The sequence below is a fragment of the Perissodus microlepis genome, chromosome 23 (genome assembly GCF_051167445.1).
Source record: "Perissodus microlepis isolate ML-2025 ecotype Zambia chromosome 23, ASM5116744v1, whole genome shotgun sequence".
In the NCBI taxonomy this organism is placed as follows: domain Eukaryota; kingdom Metazoa; phylum Chordata; class Actinopteri; order Cichliformes; family Cichlidae; genus Perissodus; species Perissodus microlepis.
Genome location: NC_140482.1, coordinates 3183113 through 3205628, shown reverse-complemented (window position 1 = coordinate 3205628; position 22516 = coordinate 3183113). Strand labels below are relative to the sequence as shown.

General features: G+C 38.8%; 1 protein-coding gene across 1 annotated transcript; it reads left to right on the top strand.

The window, feature by feature from the left end:
* Positions 1-6994: 6994 nt before the first annotated feature.
* On the top strand, positions 6995-16897 carry LOC146360741 (uncharacterized). Its single transcript, XM_084921321.1, has 5 exons — positions 6995-7012; positions 7630-7725; positions 9018-9254; positions 9330-9513; positions 16788-16897. The coding sequence occupies exons 1-5, from the start codon at positions 6995-6997 to the stop codon at positions 16895-16897; spliced, it is 645 nt and encodes a 214-aa protein (XP_084777447.1).
* The last annotated feature ends 5619 nt before the right edge of the window (positions 16898-22516 follow it).

Sequence of the window (22516 nt, the reverse complement as noted above, 5' to 3'; positions counted from 1 at the left end):
GCTGATACTGTGATACTGTGCAAAGGAGGTAACACCTCAAATCCGATGAAACACCTGGCGACGCATAGCGTTTTTTTAAAAGCCAAGAAATGCACCGTATTTGATAGCTTGCTGCGAGACCTCACACCGAGCACATCTACTGCGGGTGTGGTGCCTGTTATCGGACCCGGAGTTAGCAACATCCCCCAAGAACCGGAAGAGGAGAGTCCTGGCCCCTAGCCCTGCCAGTGTGGCAGAAATGATGAGGATGATGATGCAGCAGCAGCCGTTCTTCTCTGCGTGAGTAGCTTAATGTTGTTCGTGTTTAAGCTAACCACGTTATTACATTAATGCATGTAAGGTGAACTAGCAAACACCGTCGTAGTTACATGCGGCTGTCTTCTTGTTTGATGGCAGATGCTCCCTTCACCCTGGCCAAAAAGGCTAAAATGACCAAAGAAAAAGTGGAAAACAGCTAAACATGAGAGGTTTTTGGACAAAGTTTGTGTTTTTTCCATTGTTTAAGCACTGCTTCCAGCCAAGAGTGATACCATATATGCCCCATAGCTGCAGAAAAGGCTAACATTGTTATCTTTTTACAAAAAAACAGCTGAACATGAGAGGTTTTTGGACAAAGTTTGTGTTTTTTCCATTGTTTAAGCACTGCTTCCAGCCAAGAGTGATGCCATATATGCCCCATAGCTGCAGAAAAGGCTAACATTGTTATCTTTTTACAAAAAAACTGCTGAACATGAGGTTTTTGGACAAAGTTTGTGTTCTCCATTCTTTAAGCACCGGTTTGAGCACCGTTTAAGCACCGGCACCGTTTCAAAAGTACCGGTTTGGTACTGGTATCGGATAAAACCTAAACGATACCCATCCCTAGTTAAGACAACTGTTATAGGGATTTGGTGCTATGCAAATAAAATTGAATTGAATAGGAGTTGCTGATCACACTGCTGGCGAAACCATCCATATACCTGTGATTAGAGGCTTGTGCTAGTGACAGTGTTACAGTTAATTAAGTTATTACTTTATTATCTATTGTTGTGAGCCAGCAAAACAACATTTAGTCATTTTGCTCACGCTAACAGGGAGCTCTACACAAATCTGTGCAGCTTTCCTACCACGCAGGATGCAGCTTCACTGATCTTCTTAACCCTCTGAGTCTGATCAAAATCACTACCCTTTCAGCTTGTTCATGGCCAAAAGTGGCCACCTACAGATTAGGTCTGTAATTTTTATTATTTTTGTTTTTTTGCCATTTTTTTTGCATAAAGCTTTTAAGTAACTTCAGTTCTTTCCATAAATATAAAATAATTATTACTTTTTTATTTTTTAACCCTTTAAACACCAGTTTGTTTGTCCACTGCACCAGCTGGACGACAACCTCAAATCTCGCAATTTTATATAATTGCATTGCTACTGAAATTTCTTGTATTATTAATAGTAGAGTCTGCGGCATATAATTGATTCACATCAACATTGATTATAATGCATTGTTATTTTAGTGCAGAGAGAGCAAAAACAAAAAAACTCCCTCTCAGACTGTTTGTGGCCAAAAATGGCCACCCCTTGTTTACATTTACAAAATGCTATAAAATTCATATATATTAAGAAAAATCTCCACTTTTTTTGACTTGATTTTTTAGATTAGTATCAGTGCTGTTCATCAAGACCAAAATTTCAATCAAATTCATAATTTTAACCCTTTAAATACCAGTTAAATCACATAATTTTAATGATTTACATAGGGATAAAAGCATAAAATCCCCATTTTTTTTCTAAATAATACATGCAAACTGATTTATTTTCTAACCATGATGGAGGTTAGATGCATAGCAATAATTAAAAGTATCAATGAGTTTTATGCATCTTTGTTTTTTTGCGCAGTGAGAGAAAAAAAATAAAAATACCTCTCAGCTTGTTCGTGGCCAAAAATGGCCACCCCCTGTTTACATTTGCAAAATGTTATAAAATTCATATATATTAAAACATTTTTCTACTTTCATTGACTTGATTTTTTAAATTAGCACCGCTTCTAGTCATAAAAACCAAAATATAATTCAAATTCTGATATTATACCCTTTGAATACCAGTCAGGTTATGTATTATTATAGTAAAAATAGTAATAAAGTTCACATCTTTTAGCATATAAATGGTGAAACCTAATATGTTTTTTATCATCATTGCAGGTCAGTAACGGGGGGGGGGAATGAATGGCCAAAAGCAATGTCACACATGGTGTGTTAGTGGCCAGTGAGGCAATTTAATGACCAAATAATCCCTGCAATCACCAATAAAATAAAATTTGTAGGCACACTTTCTCCACCTGGTTCAAGGGGCTGCTGTTCCGTTCCTTCCACGCATCCTTTATTCCCCATCATCGACTGCTGGTTCCTTGTGTGTTGCTGTCAAAAGAAGCACATTCCTCCGTTGCTTTGGCATGTGGGATATCGCCGTGGTAGTTTTGGTGAAGCCAAAGACAGACAACAAAATCTTCCTCTGTTGCAACTGGAGGAGCTGGGAGGAAGCTCTGGGTTGTTTCCCCTGTGCCGGTTTTCATCTGAGGAGTTCCTCTGCCAAGGTGCCCGAAGGAAAGACGTTGTCCTCAGAGCTCCTCCGTCAGTTGGAGTCTGAACCCCATGCCTTTTTTACTTCCTGAGAACTTCCAGTGTTGTCATCCAACATGCTATGTATTGGTTTATTCTGGTGTAGGTTTTATCTCCACTTCATCTATAATCCTCCAGTCCTCACACCTTGGCCTCCCGTGCAGGTTTGTAAGGGTGCACAGCAGCTAAAAGATCTCCTTTGTTATAAAAAAGTCAAAAGTAGATCTCAGGCTGCTAATGCAGGAAACTGCATACAGGGTGAGCCCTGGTTTGATACCAGTGGGTACTGGATTGTGGTGCAGTCTCTCTTCAGTAGTGGGACCCACATGGTTTTCCTTTCATGGCGGATCCACTGAGTCGCCGGCTCCTCGGTCTCAGAAAATGCTCCTATGTTCTTTTTTTGGGGGGGGGCTCCACCTCCATGCCCCCCAACCCCAATCCTCCCCCAAAGAAGAGGATTCAGGCACTGGCTAGTACTCATCATCAGTGGTGATGCAGTCAGCCTCTTTGAAGATTGTCCCCTCATCTTCTGGAGAGGAAGTTTCTTCATCTTGGGCAGATGTCTTTTCTTCAAGGACAGAGGACTGCTGCTGTCCTTGCTCTCTGACCAGATCATATAGGCAGTGCTTGAAGCAGTAATGACCTTCTTGCCAAATAGCCAGAATAAATGATCTGGAAGCTGTTAGGCTTACTTACAGCAGTAGCTCTGTCTGCACCTGCAGAAACTCCAGGACACGTTTACAAACAGTGTTTGTTGTTGTTGCGCTCCAGCTGCAGGTTTGAACTCTGCAAAATGTCCTGTGATTGGGGTTTTTTTGTTTTTGTTTTTGTTTCTAGAGTTAATATTTTGGGTATGGTCTCTTTTTATGAAAAATACAAGAGTAAAAGTGCTTTTAAGATGTGCTTCAAAGCTAAGTTTGACTGGGAACCTCAAAGCTCAATAACCTGCATCCACAGAAATTCACTGCAGCCTATGTAATGTTTGATGCGTCATTATTTATTCCAGTCTATCTTGCAAATACATGTTTGTGCTGCAATGTCATGCACAAACACAAACTATTAGATCCTTAAGATCAAACCTGTGTCAAAATTGTTTCATTATTTTGGTCCATTGGAGTGTGGTCAGCCATCAAAGGCTCTACTAGAAACATATTACTAAAAATATTACATGAAATTGCTTGCTTGGCCAAAAATGGGTAAATGATGTAATTTGGTAAAAAACATTGAAAACTACAATTTTCATGTGTTGAGTTTAGAATGAAAGCAATTTTACCTAAATCGCACAATATAGTACTGTCAGTAACAAGGAATCAAAAAAGGTGGTTATAATGGGTTTCAATTGGCCACAAATGGCCACGATAGAACCAAGAGGAACAATTTAGTGTATAGTGAATATTATTGACATTATTAAGGAGCTGATGTTGAAAATTAAAAAATCTGAAAGAAATACACACCTTTGGGAAGTTTCATTCCATTAACAGAACAAAAATGGTTGAAAAGCGAAAAGCAAAGTGGCCACAAATGGCCAGGATAGAGCCCAGAGGGTTCTTAACAAGGTCTTAAACTGATATTTTGAATGTTCACACATCTAAAGTAATTAATTCCACTAAAGTTGATAATTGCAGAGTTAATTATACTTGTTTACATCTTTGGTGGTATAATCAGGAGGCCCTATGTGTATTCATGAGTCCATGATTATGGATAGTTTAACACAGAAGTGTGTTTAGTCCTGAGGCACCTGATGGGGTTAAAGTAAATGACATTAATGCATAATTAATGCTGTTAACAGGGCAATCTCCAAATTGTCAAAACAGGAAAGGCTGGTTCTGCTGAAAAAAGGACATAAATGCTGCGTTAGATTTACTATGTTTAAAACTCCTCTGGGTTAAATTTGTCATATTTCAAACTGTTTGCTGGAAAAATGGTCATTTTATGAAGATTAAAGTTCAAGTCTCTTACCAGCTATATATTCTGTAACTATGTCATTAGGTGCACATGTTCCACTGAAATCAAACTGCAACTACACAGCAAAAATTGGAGTGTTAAAATGTGCTGGAGTAAATGATTTTAAACCTCAAAGTGTGATTTAAACTCTTTCTGATTTAAATTGTACTCAATGTTGGAGTTATTTCACAAAATGTATTCAATCAGTGTTGATTTAACTCTTAAAAGAGAAAATTCTAAATACCTGAACTCTGCACAGAGGTTGGTTAAAAATGTTAACTCTGTCATGAGTTAACTTAATAGCTTTAACTCTGTATAGAGTTATTTTGAACTTAATTTTGAAGAAACTCCCAGTGCGGGCATTTTTCTTCATCGGTTGGAGCCTCATTGAAGAACAGTACTGATTTTGCACCTGCATGCAGTTCTACAGGGTAAGTAGAAATAAGTCAAACTTACTCAGATAGTCACTGGTGCTTTGAAATGTATTTTGTGCATTTAAACAATTTAAACGAAGAAAATATGCTCGCTTTTGGCGCTAGCACTAAAGAGTAAATGCAAACTGTTAATAGCCTCTAACTATGTCAATGTTACAGATCATATTCAAGCTGTTAGTGATGAAAAATACACAAAGCAAACTGCTCAGGCTGGCATTAATGCCCCTCTATTGTTTGATTTTTTTGTAAAATTTGACATGTATTTTGATATCAAAAGAACTGCAAAAATTAAAAAAGGCTTCAAACATGCACTGTTTGGAATGACTCAGGGTAGGCTTTATTTTGTCCTCTTAAACTTTCAGTCTTGCATTTTTATAAAGAATGTTGGTCCAGGTTAAGTATAATTAACACCTGAAGTATGTGAAGCTAAATGAGGATGAAGGACAGTACGACTTTCTGCAATTTAATGTAAAAGGTGTGTAGGGTATTTCTACTTTATCTCGGATAAACAATATGTTCACAATAATATTTAAATGCATATTGTAAGAGCTACTTGGTTGATGCGAAAATATTCAGTGACCTTTTTGGACAAGGCAACGTGATGTTAACAGTATTCTCCGATGATGGTGAGATACACTATAAAGTATAATTAAGCACTTTACATTCAATTGAACAAATTATTTGACGTTTTCTGATCTGTCTTCTGCTTCTGAGTTGTCTGACTCCAACTCAAGCTTCAGCTCACGTGCCTCAACTATAATCTTAGAAGAGGTCCCATGCAAGAAATGAAGAATTAACAATACTGCTGCAGTATCTGCTAAACAGGTTGCTGCAAAGCTTGACACTTACGCTTTGTTTTTTTCCTCTCGAGTTTGTAGAAAGATTCCTTATTGCCAGGTTTTTGCTCAATGTTAATTTTTCTCTTTTTGTTTGTTTTTTCATTTTTAATAGTTAATTGAGACTGTCTTAAGAAGCAAGTCTGGTGGTGACGAAGTAATATAGGAATACCAAGCAACAAACACCATGAAGGATGCCACAAGACGACAGATGGTTAACATACTTGTGGCTCACATGATTGATAATCACGGGTAAGTATTCAGTGTATGTTGTGTTTTTTATACTTGTGCCAAATAAATGCATACTAATTGTCTAAATTCTTTACGTTGCTTGAAGACATTTCACCTCTCATCCGAGAAGCTTCTTCAGTTCTAAGAGCAATTGGTGGAGAGTCCCAGATTTTAAACCCAGTGGGAGTGTCCGCAAGAGGGTCATGGACCCCCTATTGATCCTCTACCTCAGACCTTCCCAAAGTGTGGGGCCCGCCCCCTAGGGGGGGCGCAGAGCCATTGCAGGGGGGGTCGCGGCATGAAAAGGGAAAAAAACAACAAAACAATGCTTGGACACTGCTAGCACGGGGCGCCCACACAAACGCAAAGCAGGAGATGAAGCATCGAATATGTTTCCAAACCAACTTCATTCTAAGCCAAAGACTAGAAAATATGGTGAAGCAAATCTGCCCTTTGGCTTCACCTGCACAAGTGCCGAGGTAGGTCTCCCTGCAGGATTGGTTTTCCCTGGGAGCAGCGCTGGGTTCTTCAAATCACGGACAAACAGGATCCCACATTCTTGATGTTTAGTTCACAAACACTTGTTGTAATGACTAACTACTCCTGACATGTTGGAGATGTTAGCTCTTTATACAGTAAAGTTACAGCAGGATACAAATAACATCAGGCTGATCCTGCCATGATTTGTTCCCCCGTTCAAATCACAGACAAACAGGATCCCACAGCTGTTTATGTTTTTGAACCCATTTTGCACAGAGAGGCATTTTTTGAAAAATGTATTGACAGCAATGTTGAATATTATTACAGGAAAAAAACAACTACATGTAAAATAATCACACCGTGACGCCTCTGCCTTTGTAAATGGAGGGACAGTAACTGCGTGTAAAACCTGCAGACAGTCAGATTAACAGTATTTTGTCTCTATCTCCATTCTGCAATTCATCTCACGTAAACAACAATGTGGCGCACAGCTGATGTGAAAAAAGGCACATACCTTTGACGTTGCGTGACGAACTCTGTATTCCTCGTCCACACGTAAACGCAAAAAATGAGTTTTAAAAATCTCCGTTTTCGGTGATTCCAAACGCCGTTTACGTGGATGAAACAGCTGCGTGTTCAAAAACACCCGTGTAGGTGCGGACGCAGCGTGAAAGAGTTAGTAGTTTATTTTATTACTACCTGCAGATTACTTGTATTTGCTTAATTGTTTACTAAATGTTTGAGGTGTGAAATAAACCGCAATTGAGCAAAATATGGGCGTGTGGGGTTGGAGGATGTGTTTGCGCGTGCGCGCGCGGGGTGGGGGGCGCGACCATTTTTCTGTAAAACAAAGGGGGGCCCAGCGAAAAAAGTTTGGGAACCACTGCTCTACCTAATCACATGAGCCAAGGTGTGAAAACAGGTGTGGGTCCCAATCAGCCAGGGTTTCGGGTGAGCTCATTGCGAAACCTGGCCCCACCCTATCATGTGATTTCCTGAGGTCAGGAATTTTGTGTTATACAATATAAAATTGTTTAATGATAGACATAAAATTATCTGATATTTTGTTATGACCTAAATCTGACAAAATATTTTGTGTTTTCACTTATCCAGCAGCACTTCTATGATGCAGGATACATTTCTCGGCGCCTGAAAACTGTCCAAAGAAAGATTCGTCGTGGATCTCCAACACCACCTAATATGTTTACAGTAGTGATGTGACGTTCTGTATCGAGGCTTCGAAGCTTGTGTCGAGTAATGGAGGGGGCGTTTCCGCGATGCGCGTATCGAGGCTTGCTTCATTTATGGGAGGAGCTGAAAATGATGACGTCCGAAGCCTCGCTGCCCGGCTGTACCACGTGACTGGTTCATGAAGTGGTTCGAACTTTGCCGCGAGCTATGACAGCGATATAAACCCCTCAGACTTCATTCAAAATGTGGGTGTTTGATGGAGAGTTGCGGTTAGTGAGAGTTTGGAGACAGTTTGGAGGTTTATGAGCGTGAGGAGAGAAAGTCAGGAGAGAATGGAGCCAGCTAAGAAGAGGAGGATGTCCTCCCCTGTGTGGGAACATTTTGATCTTATTCCTCCCAACAAGGTATGTAAATTTCTACAGAAGATGTATTTTCATAATACTGATGGTGCAATACAATTTATGTTAAGCGGCTTTACTTTTGTACAAGGTGAAGTGTTTGCTATGTGCCAGGGAGCTGGGATATAACAACAACACCTCATCCATGCTTAGGCACTACAGAGCTTTGCATGAGGATAAGGGGAACACCGATTGTGGAGCAAGACCAGGTGAGCCATCAAATGTCATGATAATATAGCATGCAGTAATGTTACTAAATGATATAACAATATTATACAACTGTAATAAGTTACGTGTGTGATATTTATATTTGTGCTTTGTCTTTATTGTCTTTCCTCAGGAGAACAATCTCAAATAGATGAAGACCTGGTTAGCATGGTGATTGAGGACTCCCAGCCATTTAGCATTGTGGAGGACAAAGGATGTAAAAGATTTGTTAAATCATTAAATCCTAGCTATGTTCTCCCCACTAAAAGGTCATAAAAGCAGTGAAAATTTAGTTTTTACAGAATAAAATGTGAACAGGCAGGACTGAGGCCTCAGTGTGTAGCTGTCCATACCTCAACGTTACAAAAGCACAACTACTGTCCACACCCCAACCACACCTCACCTCACAGTAAATGATCATTTCCATTTTAAGCATTTCCAAATAATCATTTTCCATACTGCCAGTATAAATATACACAGTATACTGCATCACTACAATATACATGTTTTACACACTCCTTTTGTTGTTGACATTTACAGGCTGTGTGCAAAAGGCCACACTCTTCAAATTCATGCCAAATAATATTTTTATGTCCAGCAGGTGTCCTACTAGAGCAAATGAAGCTTCAAGAAGCTTTGTGCTGGGGGGAACCAATTGGATGAAAAGCTTCAGTGCTTCATGGAGCTTCATCTGCCCATCACTAGTTTACAGACAGTTCTTCAGGTGACCCAAATCCCCAAAGGACTGTGAGTGTTGTACACCAGCTTGATGGGGATGCTTGCAAGGAGGACATGTCTTTGCTCAAACATACTACAGACAACTCTGTGATTTTCCAGAAGATGAAAGACACATTTCAGCAGCGTCAGAGGCTTATTAATGACCCAAGCAGAAGTGTTGATATCCTATCCACCTTTCCAAGACTCCTGGATACAAAAGGACTGGTAAGGTAGAATTGATTTGTTTTAAATAGAATTTGGAGCTAGCAGTTGTTTCAAATACAATTTTCTTTCTCAAAGGTGGAGCAAGACTTCACTCTCCTGTTCGATGACGACACATCCTCCAGGTTGCTTCAGAAATGGAAAACGTTCTTCAGGCCAAATGTCATAAAAGAGGTTAAGAAGCTCACGTCAACACCAGAGTTGCTTCGCTTGGTGCAGTCAGCAGAAGGTCACCCAGAAAATCATCGAGATGATTCTACAAGTGAGTTGTATTTTTTGTATATTAAAGGTTAAAGCTGCATTCAGGGGCAAATATAAATTTGTCTCTGGCAGGTTTCGGTTAAGATAAGATAAGATAAAACTTTATTAATCCCTCGGGTGGGTTCCTCTGGGAAATTCTGTTTCCAAAAGCACAGCACCAATAGAAGTTACAGTTACAGAATATTATATATATACACATATACATACATACATACATGTATATATATATATATATATATATATATATATATATATATATATATATATATATATATACACATATATATATATATATACATACATACATACATACATATATATATACATACATACATGTATGTATGTATGTATGTATATGTGTATATATATATATATATATATATATATATATATATATATATATATATATATATATATATATATATATAGACACACACACACACACACACACACACACACACATATATATAAATACAATATATGAAGGGGATAAATAGAATAAATAGGAATAAAAATACAAGTGGATTGCACATTTCAAGTATGGAGTCTATTGCACCGTTGACTATTAACAAAAGTATTGCACAAAAGGTAATTGCACAGTGAGGTGAAGAGGCACTACAGCTTAGTTGTTCCCCCCTCCTTTGTCCTCCTGTCTCCCCTCCCTCTCCCCTCCAGAGAGGAGTTAAACGGTCTGATGGCGTGTGGGACAAAGGAGTTTTTAAGTCTGTTGGTTCTTGTCTTGGGGAGAAGCAACCTGTCACTGAACAGACTCTTCTGGTTGTTAATGGCCGTGTGCAGAGGATGCCCAGCATTGTTCATAGTGTCCAGCAGCTTCTTTAGTGTCCTTTTCTCTGCCACTGTCACCAGAGTGTCCAGCTTCATGCCGACCACAGAGCCAGCCTTCCTGATCAGTTTCTCCAGCCTGGATGAGTCCTTCTGGTTGTGTGCAGGCAGGAGTTGGACCCAAAATGCAGGCTCTCAGACATGAGGGATGAACTCAAAAATCACAGCTTTATTGGCTGGCCAGGAAAACGCATGCGACACGAAAAGTACACTAAACTGGGAAAGAATGAACTAAACTCACGGGGAAAACACACAGCGAAATACAGCCATGAGGGACAACGTGACACTGACACAGAGAAACACAGGGCTCAAATACACTGGGGAATAACGAGGGAATGAGACACAGAAGGAGAGCACAGCTGGGGGTTATCAGAACTGACAAGACAAGGAAGCAAAGGAGGATACACTCACATGAGACACAGACCTTCAAAGTAAAACAGGAAGTATAACACTGAGACACGGACTAGACACGGTGGAGACAGAGCAACTAAAAAAAACAGGGACATAAACCATAAGGCAGAGAACTCTAAGAAGCAAAGGCTAGAGATGAAATAATACACAGAGGGAACACAAGGCAAGTTTATTTATACAGCACAATTCAACAACAAGGTGATTCAAGGTGCTTTACAGAGACATTAAAAAACAAATAAGAAGCATGATTTAAAATTGATTAAAAAAACAGTAGATAAAATCAGTAGTTAAAATGTAAGTTTTGAAATTTAAGCTTAAAAGTGTGGATCTGGTGCTTTATTCAAATGCAGCTGAGAACAGGTGAGTCTTCAACCTGGATTAAATAAACTGAGTGTTTCAGCTGATCTGAGGCTTTCTGGGAGTTTGTTCCAGATATGAGGAGCATAAAAGCTGAATGCAGAGTCTCCGTGTCTGGTTCTGACTCTGGGAACTGATAAAAAACCGGATCCAGATGACCTGAGGGATCTGGAAGGTTCATACTGGGTCAGGAGGTCACTGATGTATTTTGGTCCTAAACCATTCAGAGCTTTATAGACCAGCATCAGAACTTTAAAGTCTATCCTCTGACGGACAGGCAGCCAGTGTAAAGACCTCAGAGCTGGACTGATGTGGTCCACTTTTTTGGTCTTAGTGAGGACTCGAGCAGCAGAGTTCTGAATGAGCTGTAGCTGTCTGACTGATTTTTTAGGTAGACCTGTAAAGATGCTGTTACAGTAATCGAGCCTGCTAAAGATGAATGCATGGACTAGTTTTTCCAGGTCCTGTTGAGACATCAGATCTTTTATCCTTGAAATATTCTCAAGAAACTAGACTCAAGGGAGTAACTAGTTTCTTTCTAGTTTTTGCTCTTAGAATATAATACAACAAGGTTGGCAACCATACCTCCTCGCTGTCAGGCATCAGAAGAGCAAGACTGACACCTTCTACATCACCATGGATAAGCATCTCATCCATGCCAGGCAAGCCCCTCACGTGGGGCATTTGATGAACTTTTAAAAGCACGTTTTGTGTTTAATTTGTCCCAAGATAATATAAAGCTGAAGTTGTTATTTGCAGTGCAGTGGAAGAAGACATGTCTGTCTTTTGCCAAACAAGTGATTTACTTTTGGTTGAAGATGACATTTTATTTATGGAAAACAGAGTGTTTTGATAACCATCTATATGTATTCAGAGTTGTACATACCGAGGAGAGATGCATAGTGAAAATGTCAGATCTAAAGTTTTATAAACCTTTTGATATGCAAAGGTCAGACAGTGTTTCAGATTAGACAGTGTACATTGTACCCTCTTAAAAAAAATTTATGACAAAATAAATGTCCATTTGGGAAAATGTATTGTGTGCAATGTAATTCTTTCTCAGAATTTAATTTGAACACTTTTCAGTGTAGAAAGCCTGACACTATAGCCAACACTAACCAGAAGGTTAAAAATTGTCACTTATTCAGTCTCTAAAGTGTTATTTTAAATCTGTTTTGAGAGTTAAAACATGAACAGTGTTAAATATTTTAACTATTTCAAAAATATTGATTTAACTCTAAAGAGTGTGGAGCTATATAAACCCTGAAAAAGTGTTGAAAATGACTGTGGGAGTTAATCTAACACTGGTCGTTTTGCTGTGTAGTGAGTGCATTTAGGCATGTAAATAGAATTTACATGCCTAAATGCAGAATTCTGTTTTCTGGGTGTAATAGTGGATGACAAGTTAACATGGAAATCACATATTGAACATGTTAAAAGAAAGTTGGCTAAAAGTATTTATATCCTGGGCAATGTTAGATATATATTAGATTACAAGACAATGAGAATATTATATTTTTCATTGTTTCTACCCTATCTGAGCTATTGTGTTGACGTATGGGGGAATACATACGTGACTAATATGAAACCATTATATTTATTACAGAAGAGAGCGCTTCGAATTATGCATAATGTTAAATATAGAGAACACACTAATAATTTGTTTATAAAATCGAAATTGTTAAAACTAGAAGACATAGTGAAATTACAGACTTTAACTATTATGTTTAGGGCGAAAAATAAAACACTACCTCTTAAGTTACAAAGTTTATTTGTATTGTGTTCAGAAAATGGGGACGGCAGAAGGAAGTTTTATTTTAAGCACCGGTTTGCTCGAACCACACAAAGGCAAATGTGTCCAACAGTCACAGGCATAAGAAACTGGAATTCTCTCAGTGATCATCTTAAGTGTTGTATAAATGTTTCTCAATTTAAAATCTGCTATAAGAATAAAATGATAAACCAATATGAAGAAGTTGAAAAGAATAGAATTTAATTGTAGAAAAATGATCCTTTTAGTTTGATATTTAGTGGTATTGTTCATTGTTGAGTATATTGTTCTGTTTGCTTTGTTTTGTTTTGTTATGTGCAGAAAATTGTCAGAGTGTAATTTTGGTTGCCTACTTGTATTATCACAGATAGGGGGCAGGTATCAATAAGAATTTATTCTTCTTCCTGCTCCTTTTCATGCATGGAAACAGTGTTACTTTAATTGAAAGGAAGGTTGTGTATGGGAATGCATTACTGCTGTACCATGTGTGAAACAAAATAAATAAATAAATAAATAAATGTGGTGGATCATAAATTTGATTAGTTTTGGAGTTGTACATCTCTGTTCCCTATATTTTGTGTCATGTCTTTATTATTGTTTTATTTGTTGTTTTGACTGTTTTGCTTTATGTGATATGCAGTGGGAGTGTAGAGGGGGATAAGTAGTGAAAGTTTTGCCTGGGTTGATTGTGCGTCGATCTATTGGTAATGCCTCGGGGCTGCAGTAGGTGGATTTGCCCGTCTCCTCCTTCACTCAGTACAGACGAGAGCTGTGTGTCTGTGCCATCCTTTCACCTCTCCTCACTATTTCCTCTGTTTAAGGTAGCTGCCATCCACAGAACTGTATAAATGTTAGTGATGGAAATTCCGGCTCTTTTTAGAGAACCGGCTCTTGAGGTTGTTTTGTTGCTTTAATTAATTTATTATCAAAAACAATATAAAATTATGCACAAAAGGAATTACTAATGTAAAAAAATGTGGGTTATTTATATACGTTTATATATAAATATATGTGGTGGCCCCCAGAGACAAAGCACGTACAAACTCCAAAACACATTTCTAGCGTTAACTGAACTTCCAAAGCAGAGCTACCTACATCACTTAAATTACACAATTGAAAGCATGTGTGTATTGTTTGTGTATTTATACACAAACACTCATATATATTCAAATAATTGAAAAACAAAATTGCATTTACCTGTTACTACCACACACCAAATCCAGTCGTTGGTACTTCCTGGCTTGTTCCTTGTCCATCCCGGAGCACTTCCGTTGTGTTTTGGAGTTCGTACGTGCTTTGTCTCTATGGACCGCCGTAAATATACTTTTATTTATTCACTCCACATAAAATGTAATAAATAAATCATATATTACAAAAACCAACTAATCACATTTTAACTTTTGACTATTTAAATTTTCAGCTTTTTCCTTTTAAACAAATTAAAAGTGAAATAAAACAAAACACTGCAAACCACAACACAATTAAATATAAATTAAAATATGAAAACAAAAAGAAGATGCATATTCTCTGTCATATGGGCCTGGGATGATTTTTTTGAGAGAGTGTTTGTCACGATCCTGGGTCTTATGACCCAGTGTTTTGAGTTTTAGTTCATTTTGATGTTTATAGTATGTTTAAGCTCATTAGGTCTCCTATGTTCATTTGCTTATTAGTTCCCCCTTGTGTTTCCAACCCATGTTAAGGCTCCCCTGCTCTTCATGTGTTTCATGTCTGTGTCTTACGTTGTCAAGTTCTGGTTGTCATGTCTGCGTCTCATTATGTTTCCTACTTTATTTTGAAGAGATCTTGTGTTTTTATATTATGGGTTATGTTTTGAGTCCTTTGTTGTACTGTTTCTTGTTTCCTTAGGTCTCAGTTATGGTTATCATAGGTTTAGTTCTTTGGCTTTGTAATATGGCTTCCCTGTGTTCCATGTTGTGTCTACTGTGACGTTTTTGTACCATGTTTCAGGTTCCTATGTTCCGTCTCCCCAGTTGCTGTTAAGTTTACATGTCTAGAGTTCAGTCAGTATGTTTCCTGTTTTATTTTGAAGAGGTCTGGTGTTCCTGTGTTCAGCGTGTTTAGTTTTACTCTTCCACTGTGACGTCGTTATGTTCATGTGTCAGCTGTTTCTCCATGTGTTCCCACTTCCCTCATTATCCTCCTGTGTGTATTTAGTCCGTGTGCTCTCAGTCATTCTTTGTCAGGTCGTCTGCTCATCCATGTCACAACTTCAGGCATCTATGTCAGTTCACCATGTTTAAGGTTTTTTCATGTTTAGTTTTAGTTCACCCAGTTTAGGTTATTGTTTAGTTTCACCAATGCCCTTTTGTTTGTACCCTCTTTGCTAGCCTCAATAAACGGCTTGTTTTTTGTTAAATCCAGGCCACGTTCAGTTTTTGGTCTGCGTTTGAGTCCTCTTTTGCAAACACATACAGTCTGCCCCAGCCAGACTGTGACAGTGTTTTCCTGCTTGGAATTGCATACATAGGATTCACTGCATGCATAAACTTTCTGAATCCTTTATCATCCACAACTGAAAATGAAAATAGTTGTGGATGATTACTATACCTTTCTAATGTGACGTTGTTGTCCCTGGCTCTCTCTCTCTCTCCCTTCAAAGAGTCGGCTCTAAGAGCCGTTTCGTTCACGACCGACACATCACTAATAAATGTGGCAGCACGTGTTACTGTTGATTATTAGCCATTATCATTGTTCATTGTAACGAAAGACGTGAATTGTGCTGTTTTTGCCGAGAAGTTCCAGTTAAAGTCCATTGCTGTGTATGCTAGTTTTCGCTAGTACTCTGCCATATTGTGTCATGATTTTTCTGTTACTGTCTGTATGGGGTAACTACTGAAAGACATACAGTATTATAAGACATACAGTATTAACCGTATTATTTCATTGCTGTGGAAAGTTAGTGACTATGTCAGCTAACATATGTGAATTAAAAAGATGTTTTTGTCCAATGTTAAAGTTCATGTTATCTAAAGTATTCTCATCAGCTAATGCAGCAAACAATGGTGACTTAGTTTGGACTTAGTTTGTTGTCCTGAGACTGAGTGCATCCATACAAAAGAGAATATTGGAGTGAGAGTGAGAGCTGCGTGTCCGTGCCATTCTTTCACCTCTCCTCACTATTTCCCCTGTTTAAGGGCACAACATAAACACAGTCAAGTGATTTAAGTGAGTTTTCATAGCTGTTGCTATCAGTTGAGCCACACACCCTGACTATTTTATCTAATTCAGGAGTATTTTGGAACTGACTGGACATCAACTCGTCTGACAAAAGCTAGCTAACAGACAATAAACCATGTGAAAGTTGGACCACAACAATGCCAGACATTTTCCTGCATTTTCCGTTTGTTTTGGTAACAGCTTAATTTAAAATGAAGAAACTGCAATGTATTAAAATTAAACTAACCTGTGCTTCCAACTGCTCAGTGTAACTTTCACTCTTAAATCCCCTCCTACAAACTTTAAATATATTTCAGTATTCTGCAAAGATCAGATGGGTTATGTTTGCATCTGGCAATAAATACTTGTATGTTGTCTGAGGAGCTTGGAAAGAATGTTTTTTGTATGTTTTTTCTCTCTTTGTGCTTTGTTTGTGTCATTTTTCCTGTTGTGAAGATAACTTTTATACATGAAAGTAGCTCAAGTCAAGTCTGAGTTACAAACCAGTAGAGAGTGATAGGGACCAGCATAGGAGAGAATCCAGTTCTTGGCTGAGGTGACTGAGATCCAAGGCTCCTGCCGAGAGCACAGAGCATGAGGTCACACAAAGACAGGCTAGCAGCGTACCTAATAGGGAGGCCAATTTACCACAACCGTAAGCTGACAATCTGGCAAAGACTGAAGGTCTGCACTGGTCTTAAATGCTGCCGCAGGTGAGGAGAAGGTGGACCTGGGGCCCAAAGCTCTGCCCGGAGGTGGAGTCGACATCTCAGGAGAGAAGTGGAAAACTACTCCAGGAAGACCAAAATGCACCGGATCATGACAGACAGTCACAGTATTTCAGTTTAATAGAGGCAGCGTAATGAAGAGGCGTTTCATTACTTGTTCAATTTGCATATGGTGCAAATATTACATTGAATATTACAGATGGTGTACGATAAAGAGATAGAATCAGCCACAAATGTAATTGATTATAATGTGTTTTATGGAAGTGTAATGTATATTTGCAGTTATTGTGAATGTGGGTGCTGATTTATAGTATATCGCTCACCTTATTTCTCCTTTGTCTCGTCCTGGGGCAAAAATGTCCCAGGGGTTCTATTTGGGATTTGTAGGGTTGTATGTTTTAAATGTAATTACAGGGTTATGGGTAGATTGAGGTGATATTTTTATTTTCAAATATAAATGTTTACATGGCTAATTGTCTTTTTGTAAAAGTGTTTGAACACCCATGGCAGGTTATGAGCAGGGTGTGTCTTATCAGCACCAGGTATAGTGCGGCCCGTTGCAGAATTAAAGCGTTTTGTTTGCTTTTCTGTTGGTAGAGGCTCCACAGAGCTGCAATGATTAGAGTCTTGTTGCTCAATGGTCATTCATCACCCTATTTGGGATGGGGTGGAACCAACACCTTGTTGAATCTAGGCCACAAAGAATCAGGGCGGTTCTTAAGGCAGAAGGGGTTCAACATGGTACCAGCAGAATGTATCTAACAGAGTGTTCAGTGAGTGCATGTCAAAATGTGGGATTTCTTTTTATTCCACATTATTTACTATGAACACCAGCATCCATCATGCCGGCTTTGACTTCAACATCTCTGTTGTAGAGAGTAGAAAAATGTATTTCATAAAGTTTAAAAAAAACACGTGCAGCTGGTCTCTACACCCTGACATAGCACAAAATCTATGTGTGAATTCTGTAGCAGCCAGTTTATCCCTATGCAACTCCTACAGCTTAGCTGAATTTTGTGTGAGGCTGATTAATTCTGTCCTCAATCTAGCAGAGCACAGAACATACCAACATATCTGACATGAAGAGAGACAAATGTGATTAAGACAGCTTGAAAACATTTAGAGAAGAGCTTCTTTTCAAAGTCTATACTTGATTGTTAAAAGTAACATCAAAAGTTTGACAGTTAAACTAATAATACCGCACTGTGCCATTGACACCGACTAATGGAATTGTGTTTCAACAGGAAAACTAAGATTTGTACCCTTAAAACATTGGTTTCGAGCCTGCGATGAGTATTTATATGCACTGTGGATATGCTGGAGGAGAAACAGTGTTAAAAGTCAAATTAGGAGTCCAGTAACATTTAGCATCTGCTTCCAAAGCTCCTCATAGCCGCTCACAGCCACGTTATGGGAGGGGATATGAGCAATTTCTTTTAACTTTGTTTTAAAATCTATTTATGTTTTGTCCTCACACGCACAAAAGATTGTCAGTGAGACACAAACTGCTGACAGTGACGCCATATCATGCAACTCGCAGCCAAATATTACCCATAATTCTCCTCCAAAGTGACTCCCAAAACAGCTGCATATGAAACTGGAAGGTTCAAATTAAAATTTCATCATTTGTTTTGAATCCCCCAGTATGACCGAGGGAAGAGTGCAAGCCAGTGTGTAGTAGTGCAGGAAACTCCCACTCCAGATGGCTGCTGTGTGTGGTACCCTAATGAACACAGCACCCACGCATGGACCCTGGTATGTAGTTAATGAACGAGGATGCACATGGCCTGGGCGCAGCTCGTATGCTGTCTGGAGGACAGCCACCTGTAGAATGTGATCTGTGCGAGAGGAAAATTATACAACAGCATCTGGTCACTGGGAACCAAAGATGCAGAACAGCTGGGATGCCATGAATGGGCACAGACAGAAGTCCTCCATTCACTTAAATCACTGGAGGTTTTACATGTTTCTCTGCATAATATCTCAGTTTGACTCACACGTCTGCAGCTCGCTGTTATTTTCATTACTGCCACTGCTGCACTTGCATAAACGGTAAAAGGTGATTAACTCAAGACCTAGAGCAGAGGCAGTGTTACACTTTATGTTGTTACCCTAACACAGAATGCAGTCATGGCTGGCTATTTGAAGTATTTCAAAGAAACCTAAAAAGACAACTGAGGTTTCGGGTTTTTATTCTAAATTTGCAGAAAGGGACATATTTAGAATTTTGATAAAAGCATCATAAAACTATTTCTATGCCAACTCTACACCAGTAATGGGATAGACTGTTCCAGTCAAAGTCCCATAAGAAATGAAAGTCCAGTAAATACTAATATAATAATAATAATGTGTATGTGTTAGCCCCCGTAGGGAAATTACTCCTCTGCATTTAACCCATTCACCCAGTGAAGCAGTGGGCAGCCACCAATGCAGCGCCCGGGGAGCAGCGTGTAGGGACGGTACCTTGCTCAGGGGTACCTCAGGGTAGCCGTTCAGTGGAGTCGAACCCCGACCTTCCAATCATGGGGCGACCACTCTACCTACTGAGCTATCAGGGGCAAAGCTGCAGTTTGCAGTTTCTTAACTGCATAACTGATTTATGCAGTTAAGAAAAGACATGTTTTTTTTTTAACGCATTTAGAATTTGGACAAGTTGGACTGTTAGTTGTGTGACATTACAGGGATCATGTGCCACTTTACAACTGTGAGAAACTGAAAACAACCAGTCCCAGCTAAAATCTTCAGCTAAGAGGATTTCATAAAAATTTAAGGTAGATTTTAATGAAATTCACTCAGTGATATTAATGCCTCAGGGCCACGTTATCACCAATTTAGCCTAAAATAGTGATAAAAATGGTGTTAAAGGCAAAAACAAACTTAGATTACTAGATTACTGATAGATTACTAACAGATAATAGTTTGGCAACCTGGGTGTGCCCTCCTTCTGTCCATATGATAGTTGGGATACCGTCCAGACCAACCGCATACCCTGGATAAGCAGAGGAAGATGGATGAATGGATGGCTATTGATAACTACCATGCAAGGCTAGCTAGAACTAGCTGAAATCAGTCAATCAATAAGTAAATACAATAAATTAAAACAAATCGCTGTTGTGTGTGGCGGCAAAGTCTAGGACGAAGCCAGCAGACGTGTTTGTCTCTAACTGCTGCATCTGTAACAAAACACACTCAAAAAGCACAAAACCTGAAAGAAAAAACAAAGGGAGTTACTCAAAAAGAAGCATATATCTTTTCTGTAGTGTAGTGTGTATGTGTGTGTGAGAGAGGCTGGCCATACCAGGTGTATGATGTGTGACAGACGTGACATGAGCAGGTGACGGCTCGTAAACAGTGCTGACGTCAGGTGAGGCGATATCAATAACACAGTATAAACTGGCATGAGTTTAAAGCTGTTTGAAGCCAAGAGGAAAAGGTAAAGCTGATGCTAAGCCTGACAGCAGAAGGCCTATTCCACCTTGCACACAGTAGTGCAGATGAGTGACAGAGAGCCCCCTGCTATAGCATGATAAGCTGATCTGAGTGCCAGAATTAGGACACTGAGTGCTGTTGGCACGACATATCAAATTACAGCTACTGAGTGGAAGTACTACTGAAGATGATGATGCTCTCTTTTAATCTGAACAGTGGAAAGGTGCAGTAGCAAATTGTGGTATGATACAATAAAAACTAAAATTGGATATGATATTAGATCTGCACGCTCAGTAAGACTTATCTACCGATACCTTTAGTACGCTGACATTTTCTTCATGGAGGTTCATTCTTGACCTTTAGAATTAGAATGCATAACGAAATCTAAGCTGAAACGTCTAATCTGTCAGCCTTGTTGCATATTCTGTTTTCTTTATCAGATATTGAGCTGAAGACATGATGTCACATCCAGGTAAGCCTCTTTTGAATTACATTTAAAAGCAGTGTTTCTCTCCACTTCCAAGAATAGGTTTAAAAATGTCCTTTTTGACAAATCCCCATTGTTAGGGCTGGATCAGGTGACCCTGAATCCTCCCTCATTGCACTAATAAGGGATGTTTAGGGTTGGATGTACTAAGTGTTTCTTCTTGTCTCTCAATATACACTTTTGCATTTGATCACTAGTTATTATTACTCTCTGGATCTCTCCCTGTGTCTGTTGTCCTGTCTTCGTTCTCTCGCCTCCAACCAGTCGGTGGTTCCCCCTCCCTTTCCCAGAAATGTCATCCTGTGAAAAATGAGTTTTTCCTTAAAAAAGTCACCAAGAGCTCGCTTATATGGAATCATCTGATTGTTGGCGTTTTTTCTGTGTTAGTGTTTTTAACCTTACAATATAAAGAGAAGACTTTTGTTGTGATTTGGAACTATTTAAATAAAACTGAATTAAAGTGAATTAAATGAACTGCAAACACAAACCTGAATTACCTCTTCAAGTTTTAAGTTTGATTTGTGCGACCATCACATTCTCTCACTTTGAATATGAATTTCGTTAGAATTAATACTGCCTTATTAGAAGCATTACCATTGCCAACACAGTAAAACGTTTATATATTTAGGTTTGAGAATTGTTGAAAAACTGAAACTGGTAGCACTTTCTTTTACAGCTCAGTAATAAAGGGGTAATAGTAGGGAAACAAGGGGAAATAAGAATGGAATAATGTGGTAATTTCTAGGTTATTACCATGCAATTACCAAAGTAATAACCACTTAATATCCAGCTAATATCATGGTAGTAACAAGGTAGCTTGTTTAATTCAGGGTTGTGAGGGGCACAACACCACTGTCCTGCACCACCTTCATCATTGATTGACCCCAAACCATCCAAAGATATATATAGGCGGTCTATCCTTCAAGCTCGGGTCCTCTACCAGAGGCCTGGGAGCTTGAGGGTCCTGCGCAGTATCTTAGCTGTTCCTCGGACTGCGGACCTTGTTGATTCTGGCGACATCCAGAATCAACCTCTAGTTCTCGATCCATATTTACAATAATAATGATCAGCTTATTTTATGACAATCTTACTTTTATGCAGCCTTAGATTTTTTGACTACTCTAAGTATTATCAGGCCCAACAAATACAGGCCCATATCTAAATAGTGTGCTCTAGCAAACGTTCTAGAAAAGTTTATTAGTGAACAACTGAAAGACCTTCTGGACAAAAATTCAGTTCTTTCTCAGCATCAGTCAGGATTCAGAAACCAACACAGCACAATAACTGCTGCTATTAAAGTGGTTAATGACATCATTGATTCAATGGACTGCAAACAATTCTGTGCTGCTCTTTTTCTTGACTTGTCAAAGGATTTTGATACAGTTAACCATCCTATTTTAGTAAATAGACTAAACAATGTTGTCTGTCTGTAAATGCTGTAAGTTGGTTATCAAATCAAAGAACACATTGTGTCCGTGCTGCTGGATCTTCTTCCTCTTTTCTCCCAGTATACATATTAGGACCACTGCTCTTTTCTCTCTTTACATAAACAACCTTTGTGATAATTCCATCTTTATGCAGATGATACACTTATCTATTGCTCATCTCCTTCAATAGCACAAACCCTGCTGTTTCTGCAGTCTGCCTTTGATGTTGTTCAGTTCCATTTAATTCAACTTAAGTTGGTGTTAAATCCAGAGAAATCCAAGTTCATGTTATTCTCAAATGGCAAAGAGTTGTTAGCTACGTCTCCTAAGATTAAAACTATTCCAGGAAATGAAATTGAAATGGTCACATC